Source organism: Schistocerca piceifrons, chromosome 11, assembly GCF_021461385.2.
Source record: "Schistocerca piceifrons isolate TAMUIC-IGC-003096 chromosome 11, iqSchPice1.1, whole genome shotgun sequence".
In the NCBI taxonomy this organism is placed as follows: Eukaryota; Metazoa; Arthropoda; class Insecta; order Orthoptera; family Acrididae; genus Schistocerca; species Schistocerca piceifrons.
In genome coordinates this window covers 32,310,781-32,329,164 of record NC_060148.1, presented here as the reverse complement: position 1 = coordinate 32,329,164, position 18,384 = coordinate 32,310,781, and the positions used below count along the sequence as shown (strand labels likewise).

General features: G+C 40.6%; 1 protein-coding gene across 1 annotated transcript in view; it reads right to left on the bottom strand.

Moving 5' to 3' along the window:
* The window catches only part of LOC124720387 (protein DDI1 homolog 2), a 157,731-nt gene that overhangs the window by 44,712 nt on the left and 94,635 nt on the right, over positions 1-18,384 (bottom strand). The window contains exon 5 of the mRNA XM_047245722.1: positions 17,306-17,410. Coding sequence (XP_047101678.1) covers positions 17,306-17,410 — 105 coding nt within the window. The remainder of the gene's footprint in view (positions 1-17,305; positions 17,411-18,384) is intronic.

The following is an 18,384-nucleotide window of genomic DNA, read 5'->3' as shown; positions in this document are numbered from 1 at the left end:
TAAATAGTTTGAACAAGAAGAGAATAGAAGCTTTCGAAATGTGGTGCTACAAAAGAATGCTGAAGATTAGATGGGTAGATCACGTAACTAATGAGGAGGTATTGAATAGAATTGGAGAGAAGAGAAGCTCGTGGCACAACTTGACTAGAAGAAGGGCTCGGTTGGTAGGATATGTTCCGATGCATCAAGGGATCTCCAATTTAGTATTGGGGGGCAGCGTGGAGGATAAAAATTGTAGAGGGAGACCAAGACATGAATACACTAAGCAGATTCAGAAGGATGTAGGCTGCAGTAGTTACTGGGAGATGAAGAAGCTTGCACAGGATAGAGTAGCACTGAGAGCTACATCAAACCACTCAGGACTGAAGACCACAACAACAACATAATTTAAAGTCTTGTTTGAGCACTTTATGTATAGAACTGGATAAAGCACGAGTCAATTTCACCATTAAATATTAGTATCCAAATCCATACTATAATTAATTACATAATTAAAATAACATGAGACATTATTGTAATTAAAGTTTAGAATGATTTTCTTATGGACAACTTAAGATATTACTATAAAAGATTTATCCAAATAGTGTATTTTATACCTTATTCGGCTATAGCATCAGTTTCCTTACATTTTGTAAATTTTAATTGTAACATTGAAATTCTACAAAATTAATAATGGAAAATTTTGTGAACAATTGTTAAAAATTCTATGTAAGGGAAAGCAACGAGGCTGTGTGTTAGTGTTGTTGTCAGTTGTTGTTGAGCCTGGTAGAGTGTTTGTTTGGAAGTCAAAGAGATTTGCGAAGTCTATGTTTTGTTTACATGACGAGTGTGCAGTTCAGATGTCAATAAATGCGAGTAAAATTTCATTAAACATCAAAATTCCACATTAACTCAACAATGGACCAGGCAGAAGAAACTTAAGTTTAAGTAACATTCGATATGAATCGTTGCAATCTACATCTACATCTACATATATACTCCGCCAGCCACCAAGCGCTGTGTGGCGGAGGGCACAATTCACGCCAAAATCATATTTCCCCCATTCTGTTCCACTCGTGGATCGCGTAAGTGAAAATGACTGTCTGAACGCCTCAGTACGAGCTCTAATTTCCCTTATCTTTGAATGGTGACCATTGTGCGATATGAAAGTTGTTGGTAATAATATATGCTCTACATCCTCGGCGAAGATAAGATTTTGAAATTTAGTGAGCAGCCACTTCTGCTTAGTGTGTCATCTATCTGCAAGTGTGTCCCACTTGAAACTTTCTACGAGATTTGTAACACTTTCGCAATGGCTAAATGTACCAGCCAGTAATCTTGCCTCTCTTCTTTGGACCTCCTCAATCTCGAGTCAGACCCAACTGGTAAGGGTCCCATACAGACGAACAATAATCCAGCACTGGACGAACCAGCATATTGTAAAAAATTTCCTTTGTTGAAGGACTGCATCGCTTCAGGATTCTAGCAATAAACCGCAATCTAGAGTTCACCTTACCCGTTACTTGTGTAATCTGATCGTTCCATTTAAGATCATTTCGAATAGTCACACCCAGATACTTGACGGATGTTACCGCTTCCATAGACTGGGCATTTATTTTGTACTTGTACATTAATGGAGATTTTTGCCTTATTATACACAGTAGGTTACACTTACTAATACTGATAGATAATAGCCAGTCATTACACCACGCATTTATTTTCTGCAAGTCCTCTCTGATTTGTTCACAACTTTCGTGTGACACTACTTTCCTGTAGACTACAGCATCATCGGCAAACAGTCTGAAGCCGCTGTCAATACTATCAACCAGATCGTTTATGTAAATCATAAGAAGCAACGGACCTATGATGCTGCCCTTGGGCAGACCTGAAGTTACGGTTGTTTCCGTTGAAGTCACCCCGTTCAGGACGACATACTGCTCCCTGTCTGTTAAAAAACTTTCTATCCAACAGCATATGTCATCAGATAGACCGTAAGTGCGCACTTTTTGGAGCAAGTGACAGTGTGGAACTGAGTCGAACGCCTTTCAAAAGTCTAGGAATATGGCATCAACCTGGGAGCCAGTATCTAGAGCCTGTTGTATATCATGCACAAAGAGGACCAGCTGTGTCTCGGATGACTGCTGTTTCCTAAACCCGTGCTGGTTTCTACAGATGAGATTCTCAGAGTCCAGAAAGATCATTATGTCTGAACACAAAATATGTTCCACAATTCTACAACAAATCAGTGTCAGTGATATTGGCCGGTAATTATGTTCATCCGATTTTTCACTCTTTTTATAAATTACTATGACCTGGGCCTTCTTCCAGTCCCGTGGAACTTTCCGCTGTTCCAATGATCTCTGATAGGTGACGGATAAGAGTGGTGCTATATTTGTAGTAGTCAACACAAAATCTTATGGGGATACCGTTTGGGCCAGATGCCTTCCTGGCGTCTGAGGATCTTAACTGTTTGACAATCCCAGATACACTAAACATTACGTCAGCCATCCTTGCATTTGTTTGATAACTGAAAGAGGGAATGGTGCGGCATTGCTCTACCGTAAACGAGTTTTTGAAAGCTAGATTTAGAATTTCAGCCTTCTGTTTATCATCAGCTGTTGCATTACCTGTACTGTCAGCAAGATAAGGTAATGAATTATTTGTAGCATTCATAGATTTTACGTACAACCAAAATTTTTTGGTGTTTTTTTAGAATCTGCAGATAAAATATTGCTTTCAAATTCATTGAAAGAATCTCTCAATGACGTTTTGACAGCTGCTTTCATTTCGCATAATTTCTGTTTGTCAGTGAGGCAGTGACTACATTTAAAATGACTGTGCAAAATTCTATGCTTTCTCAGCAACTTCCTAATATGTTTGTTGAACCAAGGTGGACCCTTTCCCTCTCCTATATTTTTGCTACTCACATATTTCTCTAGCATGTGGTGGAAAATACCTGTAAATTCCAACTAAAGATGCTCAATATCTTTGTGTCCTGCGGTGAATGCTTGGAGCTGACTATGAAGATATTCATTAATGACACTTTTATTTGCTTTCCCAAACAAGAAAACTATGAAACTTCCTGGCAGATTAAAACTGTGTGCCCGACCGAGACTCGAACTCGGGACCTTTGCCTTTCACGGGCAAGTGCTCTACTATCTGAGCTACCGAAGCACGACTCACGCCCGGTACTCACAGCTTTACTTCTGCCAGTATCTCGTCTCCTACCTTCCAAACTTTACAGAAGCTCTCCTGCGAACCTCGCAGAACTAGCACTCCTGAAAGAAAGGATACTGCGGAGACATGGCTTAGCCACAGCCTGGGGGATGTAGAGCACTTGCCCGTGAAAGGCAAAGGTCCCGAGTTCGAGTCTCGGTCGGGCACACAGTTTTAATCTGCCAGGAAGTTTCATATCAGCGCACACTCCGCTGCAGAGTGAAAATCTCATTCAAGAAAACTATGGTTTTTTTTTTGTTTTTTTAAAAAAAACTTCCACTGACGTAGAAGCCACAATGACATTATGGTCACTAATACCTTCTTCTAGATTAACTTACTCAAAAAGATCAGGTCTGTTTGTCGCCAAGATATCTAATATGTTCCCTTGTTGGTTTTCTAACCAATTACTCAAGGCTGTGTGTTGAGAGCGCTCCTATAATAACTTCATAAGAGTCTTTGCTTCTGCCCCCTGTGATAAATGTGTAATTTTCCCAGTTAATGGACACCAGATTTAAGTCTCTACCTATAACTAATGGATAATTTGGATATTTATTTCCTATGTACTCAGGACTTTCCCTGTAATGTTCTGTGATGTTTGTTGTGAATGCTAGAGGTCTATAAAAACATCCTAATACAATGGTCACTCCTTGTCTGATTGACAGCTTTATCCAGACTATTTCACAGTCTGACCCAGTATCGATCTCAACTGTGTTTAAACAGCTTTTAACTGCAATGAACACACCATCTCCCGTAGCATCAGTCCTATCCTTACTAAACATTGTCTAATCCGAGTTCAAAATTTCACTGCTATTTATGCCTGGTTTCAACCAGCTTTCAGTACCTAATACAGTATTAGCATTTCTACTGCTTATTTCGGAGAGTAACTCTGGGATCTAGCTACAGACACTTCAACAATTTACTAACGTGAGATTTAGCATATTTAAATCCTTTGGAAGGAACTGTTTCGGTGAACTAACAATTTTTACAATTCTCACATTCACATCAGTGTCATAAACAGGTAATTTTTCAGCCAATGGTACTAACGTGAGATTTAGCATATTTAAATCCTTTGGAAGGAACTGTTTCGGTGAACTAACAATTTTTACAATTGTCACATTCACATCAGTGTCATAAACAGGTAATTTTTCAGCCAATGGTTTGTTTCCTGTGGGGAAGAACCTAATCTAAAAAAAACCCAACTGCATGCCACAAGTACAGTGCTACCCATGTAGCTGCTTCCTGTGTGTAGAGCACCCCTGATCTATCAAGGGGCATCCTACAACCTTCCACCCCATAGTGTAGGTCGAGGAATCTACAACCATTTTCGTCACAGAGTCGACGTAGCTTCTGGTTTAGATTCTCCACTCGACTCCAAACCAGAGGACCCCAGCCAACCCTGGGTACGATGCTGCAAATCGTCAGCTTGAGTCAGCTCCATCCTGGGGAGTTTCTAGCTAAGTGTACTACATTGCAGGGAAAAATACCTCTTTGATTTTGTCTGAGAAAGATGTCTTTTTGGAATTTGGTTCTCCCATTACTCGAGAATGGGACACTCTGTATCAGTTTGTGACTGCACTCAGGATTCCTTCTGAACATACGGGATGAGCACAAAAGAATTTTACAGTTCCAAAAAATTCGTGCACTGGAACAGTACAACTCATTTTCTTCAAACCTTAAGGTGTTACTGCAGTATCTCTGGCTGTATGGGTGATTCTTTTGTTGCAGGCTGCTACCACCAGAAAGCAAGAGTAAAAAAGGCAACCATACCAGAAGAGAATAGCTAGTTCAGTTGGCATTATGGGAGTCAGCAACCGTTGTCTGATGTGTACTTCACACACATTTTGGCTGGGAGCCACCAGTGAGTCTCCATTTATGCCTGGTATGAACAGTTCGAAGATAAGGACTGCCTTTGCAAAGGCAAAAGTCCCAGGTGGCCTTCTGTGTCAGAGAAAAATGTCCATCACATTTGAGTAGCGTTCCAGTGAAGCTCACAGAAATCGAGTTGTGAGCTTCAGATCCCATAAACAGTCATTTCCAAAATCCTGCATAAACACTTTTGTGTAAGTGACGTACATTGCAGTTGGTCCATGCACTCACTCTGGGAGATTATGCTGCACAGTCAAGTTCTGCACCAGAAGCTCTTCTGCGAAGTTTGGAAGGTAGGAGACACAAAATACTAGCAGTCTCAGTCTGGCACACAGTTTTAATCTGCCAGGAAGTTTTATACCAAGCTGTGTGCCAATCCAATGGAAGGATTTGGATTCGGCGAATGCCTGGAGAATGTTACTTGCCACCATGCGTAGTGCCAACAGCGAAGTACACAAGAGAGAGTGTTACAGAACGGGGCCGTTCCTGTGGTTATGGCACGGTCCCCTTATTGTGCTTACGAAAACACTAAATGCGGAAGGATATGACAGTGAGCGTTCATCAGAGACAAGAAGTGTCTCAGAGAAGTGTCTGCTGTTCTCTATATACATACACGATTTGGCGGGCAGCAATCTGTGGTTATTTGCTGATAATGCCATGGTGTATCGTAATGTGTTCAAGTTGAGTGACTGTAGGAAGATACAAGACAACTTATAGAAAATTTCCAATTGGTATGATGAATGGCAGCTAACGTGGAAAAATGTAAGTTAATGCAGATGGGTAAGAAGATCACACCTGTAATGTTTGGATACAGTATTGCTAGCCTGCTTGATAGTCAGTCAGTTTGTTTAAACATCTGGGAATAATGCTGCCAAGTGATACAAGGTGGAACAAGCATGCGAGAATTGTAGTAGGGAACACGAATGGTTGACTTCAGTTTATTTGGAGAACTTTAGGAAAGAGTGGTGTGGTCTATTCTCGAGTACTTTTCGAGTATTTGGGATCCGTGCCAGATCGGATTGCGGGAGGACATCGAAACAGTTCAGAGGTGGGCTGCTAGATTTGTTACCGGTAGATTCGAACAACACATAAGTGTTACGGAGATGCTTCGGGAACTCAAATGGGAATCCCTGGAGGGAAGGCAATGTTCTTTTTGAGGAACATTATTGAGAAAATATAGAGAAGCGGCATTCGAAACTGACTGCCGAACGAGTCTACTGGCATCAACATACACTGCATGCAAGGACAACGAAGATAAGAGAAATTAGGGCTTGTACGGAGGCATATAGACAGTTGTTTTTTCCTCACTCTATTGTGAGTGGAAGAGGAAAGGAAATGACAAGTAGTGGTACAGGGTACCCTCTGCCACGCACTACAAGGTGGCTTGTAGAGTATCTATGTAGATATAGATATGAACACATTTTACAGCACTGCATACTGCATGCAGTAGAAGAACAGGTCCGAGACAGCATGACAATGCACCCTGTCACAAGCAACATCTGCGAGACAATGGTTTGTGGACAATAACATTCCTGAAATAGACTGGCCTCCCAGATTGTCAAACTGAACCCACTGGAACACGCTCCAGATTCTAGCATCCTAAATCACTACGTTCTCTGGTTTCGGCTCTTGAGGAAGAATTAACTGCCATTCCTGTACAGACAATCAGAAACCTCACTGAATTGTCCCCAGCAGAGTTCAAGCTGTTATAAAAGTGAATGGTGGACACATCAAACAGCACCTGGAGTACAGCCCTGTACACAGCCTGATGACATCACACACAGATGGCCAGGTCTCTGTCAGAACTGCAGTATGATGCATGCTGCAGCTACAGTATATGGACTTAAAAAAGTTCCATATATGAAACGGCAATGGATTTTCCATCTTTTCTTCTCCTATATAGCCTTATAATTAAATTAAGAAAAATTATACTATTATGTAAAATAATGGAACCAAACCAATCTGCGATTCACGAGCATATATTATTGCTTTATCAAGGTACTCCAAATATGCATCTGTAGTCCCGAAAACCAACTGTAATTGTAAAGTTTGTTCTCTCTCTCTCTCTCTCTCTCTCTCTCTCTCTCTCTCTCTCTGTGTGTGTGTGTGTGTGTGTGTGTGTGTTTGTTCGGAGATTACCTTTTCTAGCAGTGGGGGGGGGGGGGGGGGGGGGGGGGGGGGGGAAGGGGGAAGGTCATATGCAACAATCCACAGACCTTTCCCTTTTGAAATAAATCAATCAAGAGGGCTCTCACAAAATGTAAAAATTTATTTTCCAGGTTATTTTAGTAAATTTAAAATTTATGTGACTTTTACACACATCACTGAAAAATTTGTCACTGTGTGGTATTAAGTTAATCACAAGGCACTTACTTCATAATTTTTCTTCCTACGTGGTTTAATCTGTGAAACACTGAATTCATTAAAACAAGTTTTGGTGGGTATTCAAAAATGAGTTTGTAGATATTTGTATAACTATCCAAAATGATCCTGTAGCTCTTTGAAATAAAGATCCTGAAAATTCAAAAATCTGATAAGAATCATAATGAACACTAAATACTTTCGAGCCACAGGGTCAATGAAAATTTATTCTTCAGCACAGAAGAGTTGTATGACAATATGAACCAGTAAACTGTTACAAAAAGTCAGTCAGATACATAACACACACAGAGCAACACAGTACAAGATATTGAAATGTTTGTCTCATTGTAGGAACAAAGCTATATTTTGTCTCACCTGAAAGAAGTTGTGCAGATTTTACTGGAGTAAAACTGTACTCACTCTTAACTTTGTGGCACACCTTATTGAAATAAATTTGGACTTCTTCATGAAAACATAACAAGCATGATACATAAGAAAGATGAGCTTCTCTCATAACTAAAGGCAACTGAAAAATCGAAAGGTAGTTTTACAGCTCTGTTATATGCAACAAAACATCATTTGGAAGTCACAGAAATTGAACAGATACACCTATAAGATAACTGTCAGTATCAAATTACTGTAGGCATAGTATAAGGAAAGAAGAATTGGCTATATGCACAGAAAGTGGAATAAAATTCTAGGCCAAAGTCATAAATGAGTGCTGCAGTCAAGTTATTTTAGTTCTGTCAGTCTAAAGGACCACAATACAACTTTTTTAAAACTTCACTAGGTAATCAGTGTGCTAATAATATTTAATAGAAATATCTAGGAAGTCACTGTATGTGCCTATTTCAGCATTAATTCCATCTTGGATAACACTGGTTGTACTAAATGTACTGGTTGAGGACCTTGTTGTCCAACTTTGGTATTCTTCCCGCGGTAATATTTCCAACTGAAAAAAGGCCATACATTAAGTCATCAACCACTGTTCCACCAATTCCAGCTGTTTTTCATGCAACAGACGCAAACTCCATAATAAATGGTTTATCTTACTACGGTGGTAGCAGGGCAGCAATAAACCATGCTCATCAGTCATGTTTAGTTGAAGGAGAGAGAGAGAGAGAGAGAGAGAGAGAGAGAGAGAGAGTAAAGTTACCCTGAATCATAAATGCTGATTCACCTCCACCATTTAGAGAGCATTTACTACATGAAAGTTTGCTAGGGACACACAGGAAATGAGAAATGCCTCTTCAAAAAAATATTCTTACAACGCTATAAATCCACTTTCCCTTTGTTCCAAAGATAACTGTAATGGAAACGGAGAAAAAGTTACAAGCATACTTGTACTAAAAAAAATCTAAGATGGTACTGGAAGACATCAGGCTCTATATTAGAAATCTCAAGATGTCCAAAAGAAACTAAAAGAATATCTTACTAGCCACTCTGATATTTTACCAGAATCTTTGGACTCAGGAATGTAACTACCAGTTCACACCATTTCTGATATTAACTAATTTTTTATTCCTGAGTGTACACCGATGTCAATGATAATCCCTAAAGTGAGTAACGTTACATAAATGCTTAGTGCAAAGTCGTAGATAAAACCACAGCATGATATTACAAAAAGAACGCAATGACTTTTTTTCAAACCAAATACTTTCCTCCTGCCCTGATTTTTTATTTGTATACTTCACATGAATAGCCCATAGTGCCTCCTTCTGGCTGTTAATGTGTACCTCGACTTGTTCAGCAGAATGAGATTTATGGAACATGAATGAATGAATGAATGAATGAAGAACTAAATACAGCAAAATGCACACAGAAAATAAAAATTTCTTAAAGCACAGCAACACAAGAAAACCAATTGGGCAAATCAATCATTCCAGCCCCAATCTGCTCTCATCACAGCAAGTTTTATAGCAGCTGCAGTTCACTCAATGAACTCTAAGAAACTTCATTTTCTGGCACTCTAATAATGTATTCACAAAAAGGGTCATAAATAAGGAAACACACTATGCTTTTCAAACAGCATTATCTGCAACAGAATGGCAGCCTGAGTTACAGGAAACGGCAGCAACTGATGAAAGTCAAAGGCTCTCCCAGACCGTTAAAACCGCATTTGACTACATCTAACCACAAAAGACCAAAAATGTCCTGCAACTATATCATAACACAGGCAAAGTGTGGTACATTAGTGAACTGAAAAAATTAAAAGGCGCTGCATGGCTATGAAATGATCACTCCAAAGTACAAGTGGTACCAGATCAAATGAAATATTTTGCAGCAAATATTTACATGCAACAAGAATTTTTAGAATGGATGTAGATGAAACCAAGAAGAAAAGAAATGATAGCTTCATTGAAGGAGCTCATAAATCATAAACAGCGCTCAGTTCTGTAACATAATTACTGGAAGAGGCAGGTGAAAAGGAAATGTGCTTGGGTAGGGGAGTAGAAAGTTTTCAGATTCCATCATGAAGCTTAGGCAGCTGGAGAAATAATTTGTACGAGAGAGAAAAATAGCAAGTCCTCTGGTTTGTATCTTGGGCCATGTCTCCAACTCACAACATATATATATTTCAGGCTTTACAACCTGAAAAAAGCCTTCTTCATCAGTCTTCAATAAGCATATCTGAAATACTGTTCATTATCTCTAATATGTGCTGTTTCTATCTTCAAATTCTGGAGATGCACTGTTTTTGTGCACTGTTTTCAAACTTCCCTTATAAAAAACTGGAATTTCTAACAACACCCTTATGAACTGAAACTTCATATAACATATGGTCCACTTCTGGTGATGTCACATTCCAATATGGCTGCTGTGCCTGTGTGCCGAAAAGGCATTTATACGTCCTATACCAGTGTCAACTGCTCAGATACCGTATATGATAATTCACTTAATAAGAGAACAACACTCGACCCCACTTGCCTTCTCTAATGGTCAAACATCTCAATCAGCTATCAAATCAGCAAAGAATCCAACCAATCAAACTTGTCTCCCACAAAATTCTTTTCCCAATCTTCTACAGCCTGCTTCTCCAAATTAACGAACTGCAGTATCTGTATATTCTGCTACAAAAATGTTACCCAACACTAGTACAGTACAAGCAATAACATCAATTTGACAACCTGGCTTCTTTTTCCTTCAAACTTCTCCTGTCGAGCTATTTACCCAATTTGGTTAAAGTGTATCAGGTCTAAAATGTTCACTTATATTCCAAATTAAACATGGAATTTCTCTACATTCGAGACACACCCAAGAACATTTGTAGACACACATATGGACTGGCAAATGGCAAACTGACAAGAGAAAAAAATAGCACAAAAGATGCAAAACCTCTTTAAATGTTTGTATCGAAAGAGATGAATTACACATTATTTTTCTGGCTATAGGAAAAACATGCGCACGCACGCACACCCCCCCCCCCCACACACACCCACACAGACACCCCCCCCCCCCCCAACACACACACACCTGTCTCTCTACATTGTGCTCAGTCAACTGCCAGCTGGTAACGAAACTGCAGACAGAGCAACGAATATGAACTCTCTCTACGACTGGTGTTCACACACTTTTGAGAAAAGTTTTTTGTGAAATCTGTACTGCCAGGCCTCGAGAAAATCAGCATCGATTCAACCTGCGTTAGCATAGTGCTGGTGAGAAATTCACATTGGTAGAGGAGTCTGGAAATGAGGTTACAAGTCATCGAATTATGGTCCACACTCATAAGAAGTCCTGTGATCCTTTAATTTGGAAATAGAGGAGGAATTCATGTTTGTGATTCACATATATATGACACTCCTTTGTTTGGTGATAACACTGGGCTGTTTTGAGAAGAAAAGCTTTGACAAAGTATGGAAGAATAATTTCATAACAAGTTTGAAAGTAGACCTCATACAATGAGACTAAAAACGAACATGAGAAGAAAAACGGCCTGGACTATTTTTTTTTTAACTATATAGATTATCAAAAAAAGTATTAGCATGCTAGACTTACAACACAAAAACACAGACTTTTAATGGTGGTGGTGGTGGTGGTGGTGGTGGTGGTGGTGATTGGTTTGTGTGGTTATCAGTGCCTGTACGAAGTCCCAATCTTTCCACAGCCCAATCTCACCACAGTCACGAATGATGATGAAATGATGAGGACAGCACAAACACCCAGTCTCCAGACACAGAAAATCCCCAACCTAGTTGGGAATCGAACCCAGGATCCCGTGATCCAGAGGCAGCAACGCTAGCCACTAGACCACGAGCTACGGACAGACTTTTAATGGGAAAACCATTCGCAAAGTGATGATTGCAGAGTAAGCAGTAGGAGAGGTATGCTGGGAATTACTTGGTTTATGAGGAGCTGCTCAACCATCATACTTCATGGTGTTTAACGCCCTACATACTGTCATTATTATACCCAGCTGGTAGCACTTTGGAACTCGCATAGGATCTCTTCTGCTGATTTTATGCAGTTCTTTTATAACCACCCTCTGTACTGCTTGATTGTCCCAGTCTTTTTGTTTTATATGCTGCCATTTAAAGAGGAACTGCCACCTAGTGACTAAGACAAGCACTGTTTTCAGAAGATTAAACTGTACTATTCATAGTATTTGATTTCTTAGATTTTTAACAAAGTTTCAGATTTAAATACTTTAAAATTTAAAACTAATTATGGAACAGATATACTTAAAATCAACAATTTCCACTATCTGATCTGAAGTACTCACACACCCATACGTAATGCAGAATTAACCACCACCACATGTCACGCGATGCAGACCTATCAGTATGGAAAAAGTCAGGCTGTTAGAGCAGCAGCAGCAGCAAAACGAGTGGGCCAGGAGAGCTCTGTAACTTTGGACATTGACTAGTGATTAGATGTCACCTCAGTAACAAATCCAGTCAGTCGTTGGCAGTGTGATGGTCAAGTGCAAACGGGAAGGGACAACGACAGGTAAACCAAGATCAGGCACACACCCTGTACTGAAAGAATGGGACAATCAAGCAGTGCAGAGGGTGATTATAAACAAACTTCATGAAATCAGCGGGTGAGATACCCTGTGAGTTCCAGAGTGCTACCAGCCCGCTAGAATAATGACAGAATGTGGGGAGTTAAACACTGAAGTACACTGGTTGAGCAACTCCTCATAAACCATATATTTCTTTAGTCAGCACTAAGCGACACTTGGGATGCTGTAGACAGCAATGGCACTAGACAGCAGACAACTGGAAAGGAGCGATGAATCATGCTATACCCAGAGAGAACATTACCTTCCGTATGCGTACTGACAACAGTAAAGTGCACATGAGGTACTGGTACAGTATGACACTGTTTTACAAGGTTAGGGAGTGGTCCCGTTACTGCACTTAAGAAAACACTAAATGTGGAAGGATACGAACACATTTTACAGCAATGTGTAGCGTGTGCTGTAGAGGAACAGATTGGGGAGACGATGATTGGTTGTATAATCATGACAATGCACTATGTCACAAAAGGATCATCTGTGAAGCAACAGTTGGTGGTCAACAACATTTCTGAAGTAGACTGCCCAGTCCCGAAATGAACGCAACGGAGCACCTTCACAATGAGTTAAAAAATCAATTTCGCCCCAGACCCCAGTGTCCAGCATCACTACCTTCTTAACTAGTGCTGAATAATGGGTTGTCATTCCTCCACGTACATTCAGATACCTCACTGAAAGTGTCCCCAGCATAGATGAAACAATCACAAAGCTGAAGGGCGGACACACCCAATATACGAGGTGCTATCCAAAATTTTCAGAGGACTGGTGCTGCCATCTGTTTAAGATCTTACCTTTGGACTAACGGTCACCGTCACCCTCGAAGCAGTTCCCATCTGCACGTACACACCGGTCCCAGTGCTTCTGCCACTGGTCAAACATTTTCTCGAAGTCCTGTTCTTTGAGGGTGTTTATCACCGCCAGTGATGCTTCTCGAATCCTCTCTAGTGTGTCAAACTGACGGCCTTTCAACTTTAGTTTCAGTTTTGGGAATAGTGCGAAGTCGCAAGGTACCAAATCTGGCGACTATGGTGGGTGGGGTACAACCAACATATTACTTTTTGCCAAAAAGGTCCTGGTGAGCAAGGACGTGTGACAGGGCGCATTGTCGCGATGCAGCAGCCAGTTCCCCTGACGTCAAAGTTCGGGCCGTCGTCGCCCGTTTTTACAGAGCCGTCGCAAATGTCACAGTAGTCTGTGGAATTCACCGTTTGGTTGGGTGGGACGAACTTTTGTGCACAATTCTCTTGGTATCAAAGAAAACTAAGATCATGCTCTTCACTTTGCTCTTCACCTGTCTCACTTTTTTGGGTCTCTGACAGCCTTGGCTCTTCCACTGGGGTGATTGTTGCTTTCTCTCTGGGTCATAATCATAAATCCAGCTCTCATCACCATTGATAACCCGTGACTAAAAGCTTGGATCATCTGGCGAAGGTCTGTGCACACTTCAACACGCTGTGCCTTCTGATCGGCAGTCAAGATCCTTGGCACAAATTTTGTGGCGACACGATGCATGCCCAATTCATCAGTCAACATTCGTTGACATGTCCCATAACCAAGACCCTTCATCTGCAAGGTCTCAAATGATTCAACGTCGATCCTCATGAACCAATTGTCGAAGTTCGGCAACAGACCTTCCAGGAACCAAGAGTGCCACTCAAACACACGCGTATGGCTCATGCTCACCCCCCAAACACTTGTTGAATCACTGCAAGGGTCTCCGTATCACTTTTCCCCAAGATTTGCACAGAATTTGATACACACAAGCTGTTCTGTTCGCGGATCCACCATTGCTACACACCAAACACAGTATTACAGAAATCACTGTGGACACGCAACAAGTCTTCCCAGCTGAATGCCACTCCGCACACTGACTCATCAGATATGCAGCTCTCACCACCTAGTGGTGCAAAGATCTACTACTCCTACTTCCCAGGTGGCAGCACAAGTCTTGAAAATTTTGGGTTCCACGTGGTATTAATGCCCACTAATACGTGTAGGGATAACTTTGATCAGATAGTGTGTGTGTGTATTAAAAAAATTGGAAAATATGGACATAAGAAAAGAGTTTAGATTTATAGAATGCCAGCACCAATGCCGTCTAGGGGGGAGTATATCAAAGATATTGAGCCTCTGACTCCTGGGCAGCCGTCACCTGATCTACCACCACACGTCATCAGAGGGCGAGGACCTCGGCAACATGTAGAGCCTTCCTGCCCTATGATGGCACGGTGCTACATCTAGGTTTGTTTACTCTTCACAGCTGTGTGTGCTGTCCTCTGTTTTTATATTCTCGGACAATCTAACATTGCTGTCTAGTGAACACTTGTTTTCATGACACTCTGCTGATTACATGTTCTATGTTTGTCCATCTTCTCCTGTTCTGGTGTCATCTGATCTGATACCCAATACTGCTAGTGTCTGCCTTGCTAGTATTGTCTGTGCAGTCATTCACTGCCTGTGCTAGTCGCCATCGTGGTGAAAATTTCTTAGTTAACCGAAGCTGCTTTCATTGCATTGTATTACTGATTGAAATTTCTTGCGTGTTACACACTTCGAATTGCATTGTAAATATGTTGCATGCATTCTGTCCAATTTCAGCTCACATATATAATACTAGGTGCAATAAATAATTGTTTTGTTTTTGTTTCATATAAAACAGAAGCAGGTTTCGTTGCATGAATTATGTAGTCTTATGAACTTTGTTACTGCTTAGGAATCGATGTGAGAACTGCTCGATTTGATTGCATGTTATGCATATTGCTTTTACTCTATTTTTCTTTGCATATATTTTCTGTACTTTCTCGCATTTAATGGAGAACTCCCATGTTAACAAGTTTTGACAGCATCATTATTCAACTCTACGTCGTCTTGTCATGGAATGAGTATGTAATTTACTTTCAATGGTATTGCTTCTCGCCATTGAGTGCCATGCCTTCCACAGTAGTTTGCAGAGTATGGATGCACATATAGCTAAGTATGCTTTATAGCCTTAGTGACTAGAGCATTCTTCACTGCAAATGCTAAAAATGCAACAGTGGTTACACAAACGTGTTCACACTTTATTAACAGGTACTACACACAATACATTAAAGCAGAAATCAATGTTCTATAATCATCCTCTCCAATTAAAATTTCAGAGGTATCTACTAAATGGAAGAAAGTTGAAAAACAAGTGGAAAAAAAAGGAAGAATACGAGCAATATCTACTATGCATTTAAATCAAGCACTTCACATACGGACCTGTAAGAAAGAAACAGACATGTCCACAGAATACCATAAACGAAAACAGCTTCTGTTTTATACAAAACGAAAAGAAGTATGGAATCATTTACCCCACCCAATATTATGGATGTGAGCAAAAATTAAGCACAAAACAAACAACATATTTACAATGAAATTCAGATAGTGCAAGACACGCAATAATGTCATAATCGTGAACACAATGTGACAAAAGCAGCTTCTTTGTCATGGCCTGTCAGAAGATTTTTACGTTTTGATATGTGCTAAAGCATAATTATTTGTACTTGGTAATTGGCACACAGTCGAAAATGCAATATTGGGTTTTGCAAACAAATAATTTTACAGTAAAAAGGCAACCAGGATATCATAAAATTTTACATGACAGGGAACACCAGCAGTTTTTGATTAAGATTTCTCGAATATATTACCTTTCACAGTGACAAAAAAACATTCAGTTTCCAGTTCACACTCTAATATGAGGCCCACACATACAGAATAGAACAAGAATACCGTCATCAATATCATGTATTTCAAATTAAAAATACAGATTATCTTGCCATATTTTCTTGTTCACTGCCAGGCCACTTCGAGCGCTGCAGTCATTCTCTGCTTCTGCATCGTAACATGGGCCTTACACTTCTGATATTTTGTAGTTGTATGTTAGTCGCCACCTGTACTCTTGTCTGTGCACATACTCTTTATGCAGTGCTCTAACGAGTAGAGAGACGGGGAAACAGACAAATGTGTCAGGGAACAGACTGTACTGGGAGGAGACATACTAGGAATAATGTGGAGGTGGGCGGGACATGTAGCAGGAGAACGAGTGGCAGGTGGGGAGACAGAGATCTCTGCTATACTCACTGCAGAGAGGTGTCAGAAGACTGATGGCCAAGTGCACCAACGTTGGTTATAAGTTAACTGCAGTCAAGTTGGCACTCGACCCAATTCAACGCAAAATTCTGGTGCACTAACCTCGATCAAAGTTAAACGGAGGAGTTGACTGCAGTTAAATTTGACTGTGGCTCACGTCCTGTTTTCTAGAAATTACCAGGGTTTTATAAATGTACCGCATTAAGATGCCAGCGCATTTCGATGAGTTATGATGGGCTCGAGGCATCGTATACTGAAACTGAGATGAACTGAAAAAGCCTATTAATTTATGAATCGAACTTACTAGGAGTAGAACTAAATTTTACCTCCACAAGTGACTACATGACAGGTGGATTTTTATGCATTTATTTATATTTATGGTACCTGGGAGAACTGATAGAGGTACTCAAGGTACCCTCCGCCACACACCATAAGGTGGCTTGCGGAGTATGGATGTAGATGTAGATGGGAGTTCGAAACTCAATGACAATGCAGTTAGATAACAGTTTGCTGACTGGCAGTTAATGTCGGTGCACCTCAGAAACATTTTAAATGTGGTTTACTTTTAACTGTAATTACAAGCTCCCACCTGACCCCCTTTTTTTTGGGGGGGGGACAACAATCAGAAATGTGCAGGTTGACTCCTACGGCTGGAGACTGGAAGTGTTGGGGAATCTAATGGTTGGGCATGATCGTGGTGCTATTGGCTATATAACAGAAACACAAGCCCCCGGTGTGTGTTTTTGCTATCCTCACCTGGTGCCCACGCAGCATATCCAGGCCCAAGAGCATGTCCATGGGCTGTTCCTGTAGCACGCTGAAGGAAGTTGTCAGATGGTCTGTTTCTATCTGCACCTGAACCTGTGGACACACAGAGAGAACATTTTTTAAGAACTTTATCTACTGCTTTAATGAAATGCTCCTTGTACAATGCCTGAATAGAAAATAAATAAATATATAAATAAATAAATATATAAATAAATAAATTTGCAGCACCCAGAAGGGAAGGAGGAAACGAAATGAAACTCCACGGACTGAGAGACCACGTATTGTTATTTCAGTGACCACAAAATTGAGTCAAATTTAGAAATAACTTTACAGTACGATCCCAATAAACAATATGATGCTGCACTGGATGCACATCCTGATTCTTTTGGGAAGTGCATCACAAGTCCCAGGGGGGTCGCAACATACTTACATGAATCCCTCAGTCGAACAGGAAATGGTGTGCGATTTTTGAGGCTTTGTGCATCAGAACAAGTTGTCAACAGGGTTTAGCTGAGTTTTATCAGGTCTCTATGGTTGGAGACAGGTGCAAGAAGACTCCAGTATCAGGCTGTTGTTGTTGTTGTCGTCTTCAGTCCTGAGACTGGTTTGATGCAGCTCTCCATGCTACTCTATCCTGTGCAAGCTGCTTCATCTCCCAGTACCTACTGCAGCCTACATCCTTCTGAATCTGCTTAGTGTATTCGTCTCTTGGTCTCCATCTACAATTTTTACCCTCCAAGCTGCCCTCCAATGCTAAATTTGTGATCCCTTGATGCCTCAGAACACGTCCTACCAACCGGTCCCTCTTCTCCCCAATTCTATTCAATACCTCCTCATTAGTTATGTGATCTACCCATCTAATTTTCAGCATTCTTCTGTAGCACCACACTTCGAAAACTTCTATTCTCTTCTTGTCCAAACTATCTATTGTCCATGTTTCACTTCCATACATGGCTACACTGCATACAAATACTTTCAGAAACGACTTCCTCACACTTAAATCTATACCCGATGTTAACAAATTTCTCTTCTTCAGAAACGCTTTCCTTGCCATTGCCAGTCTACAT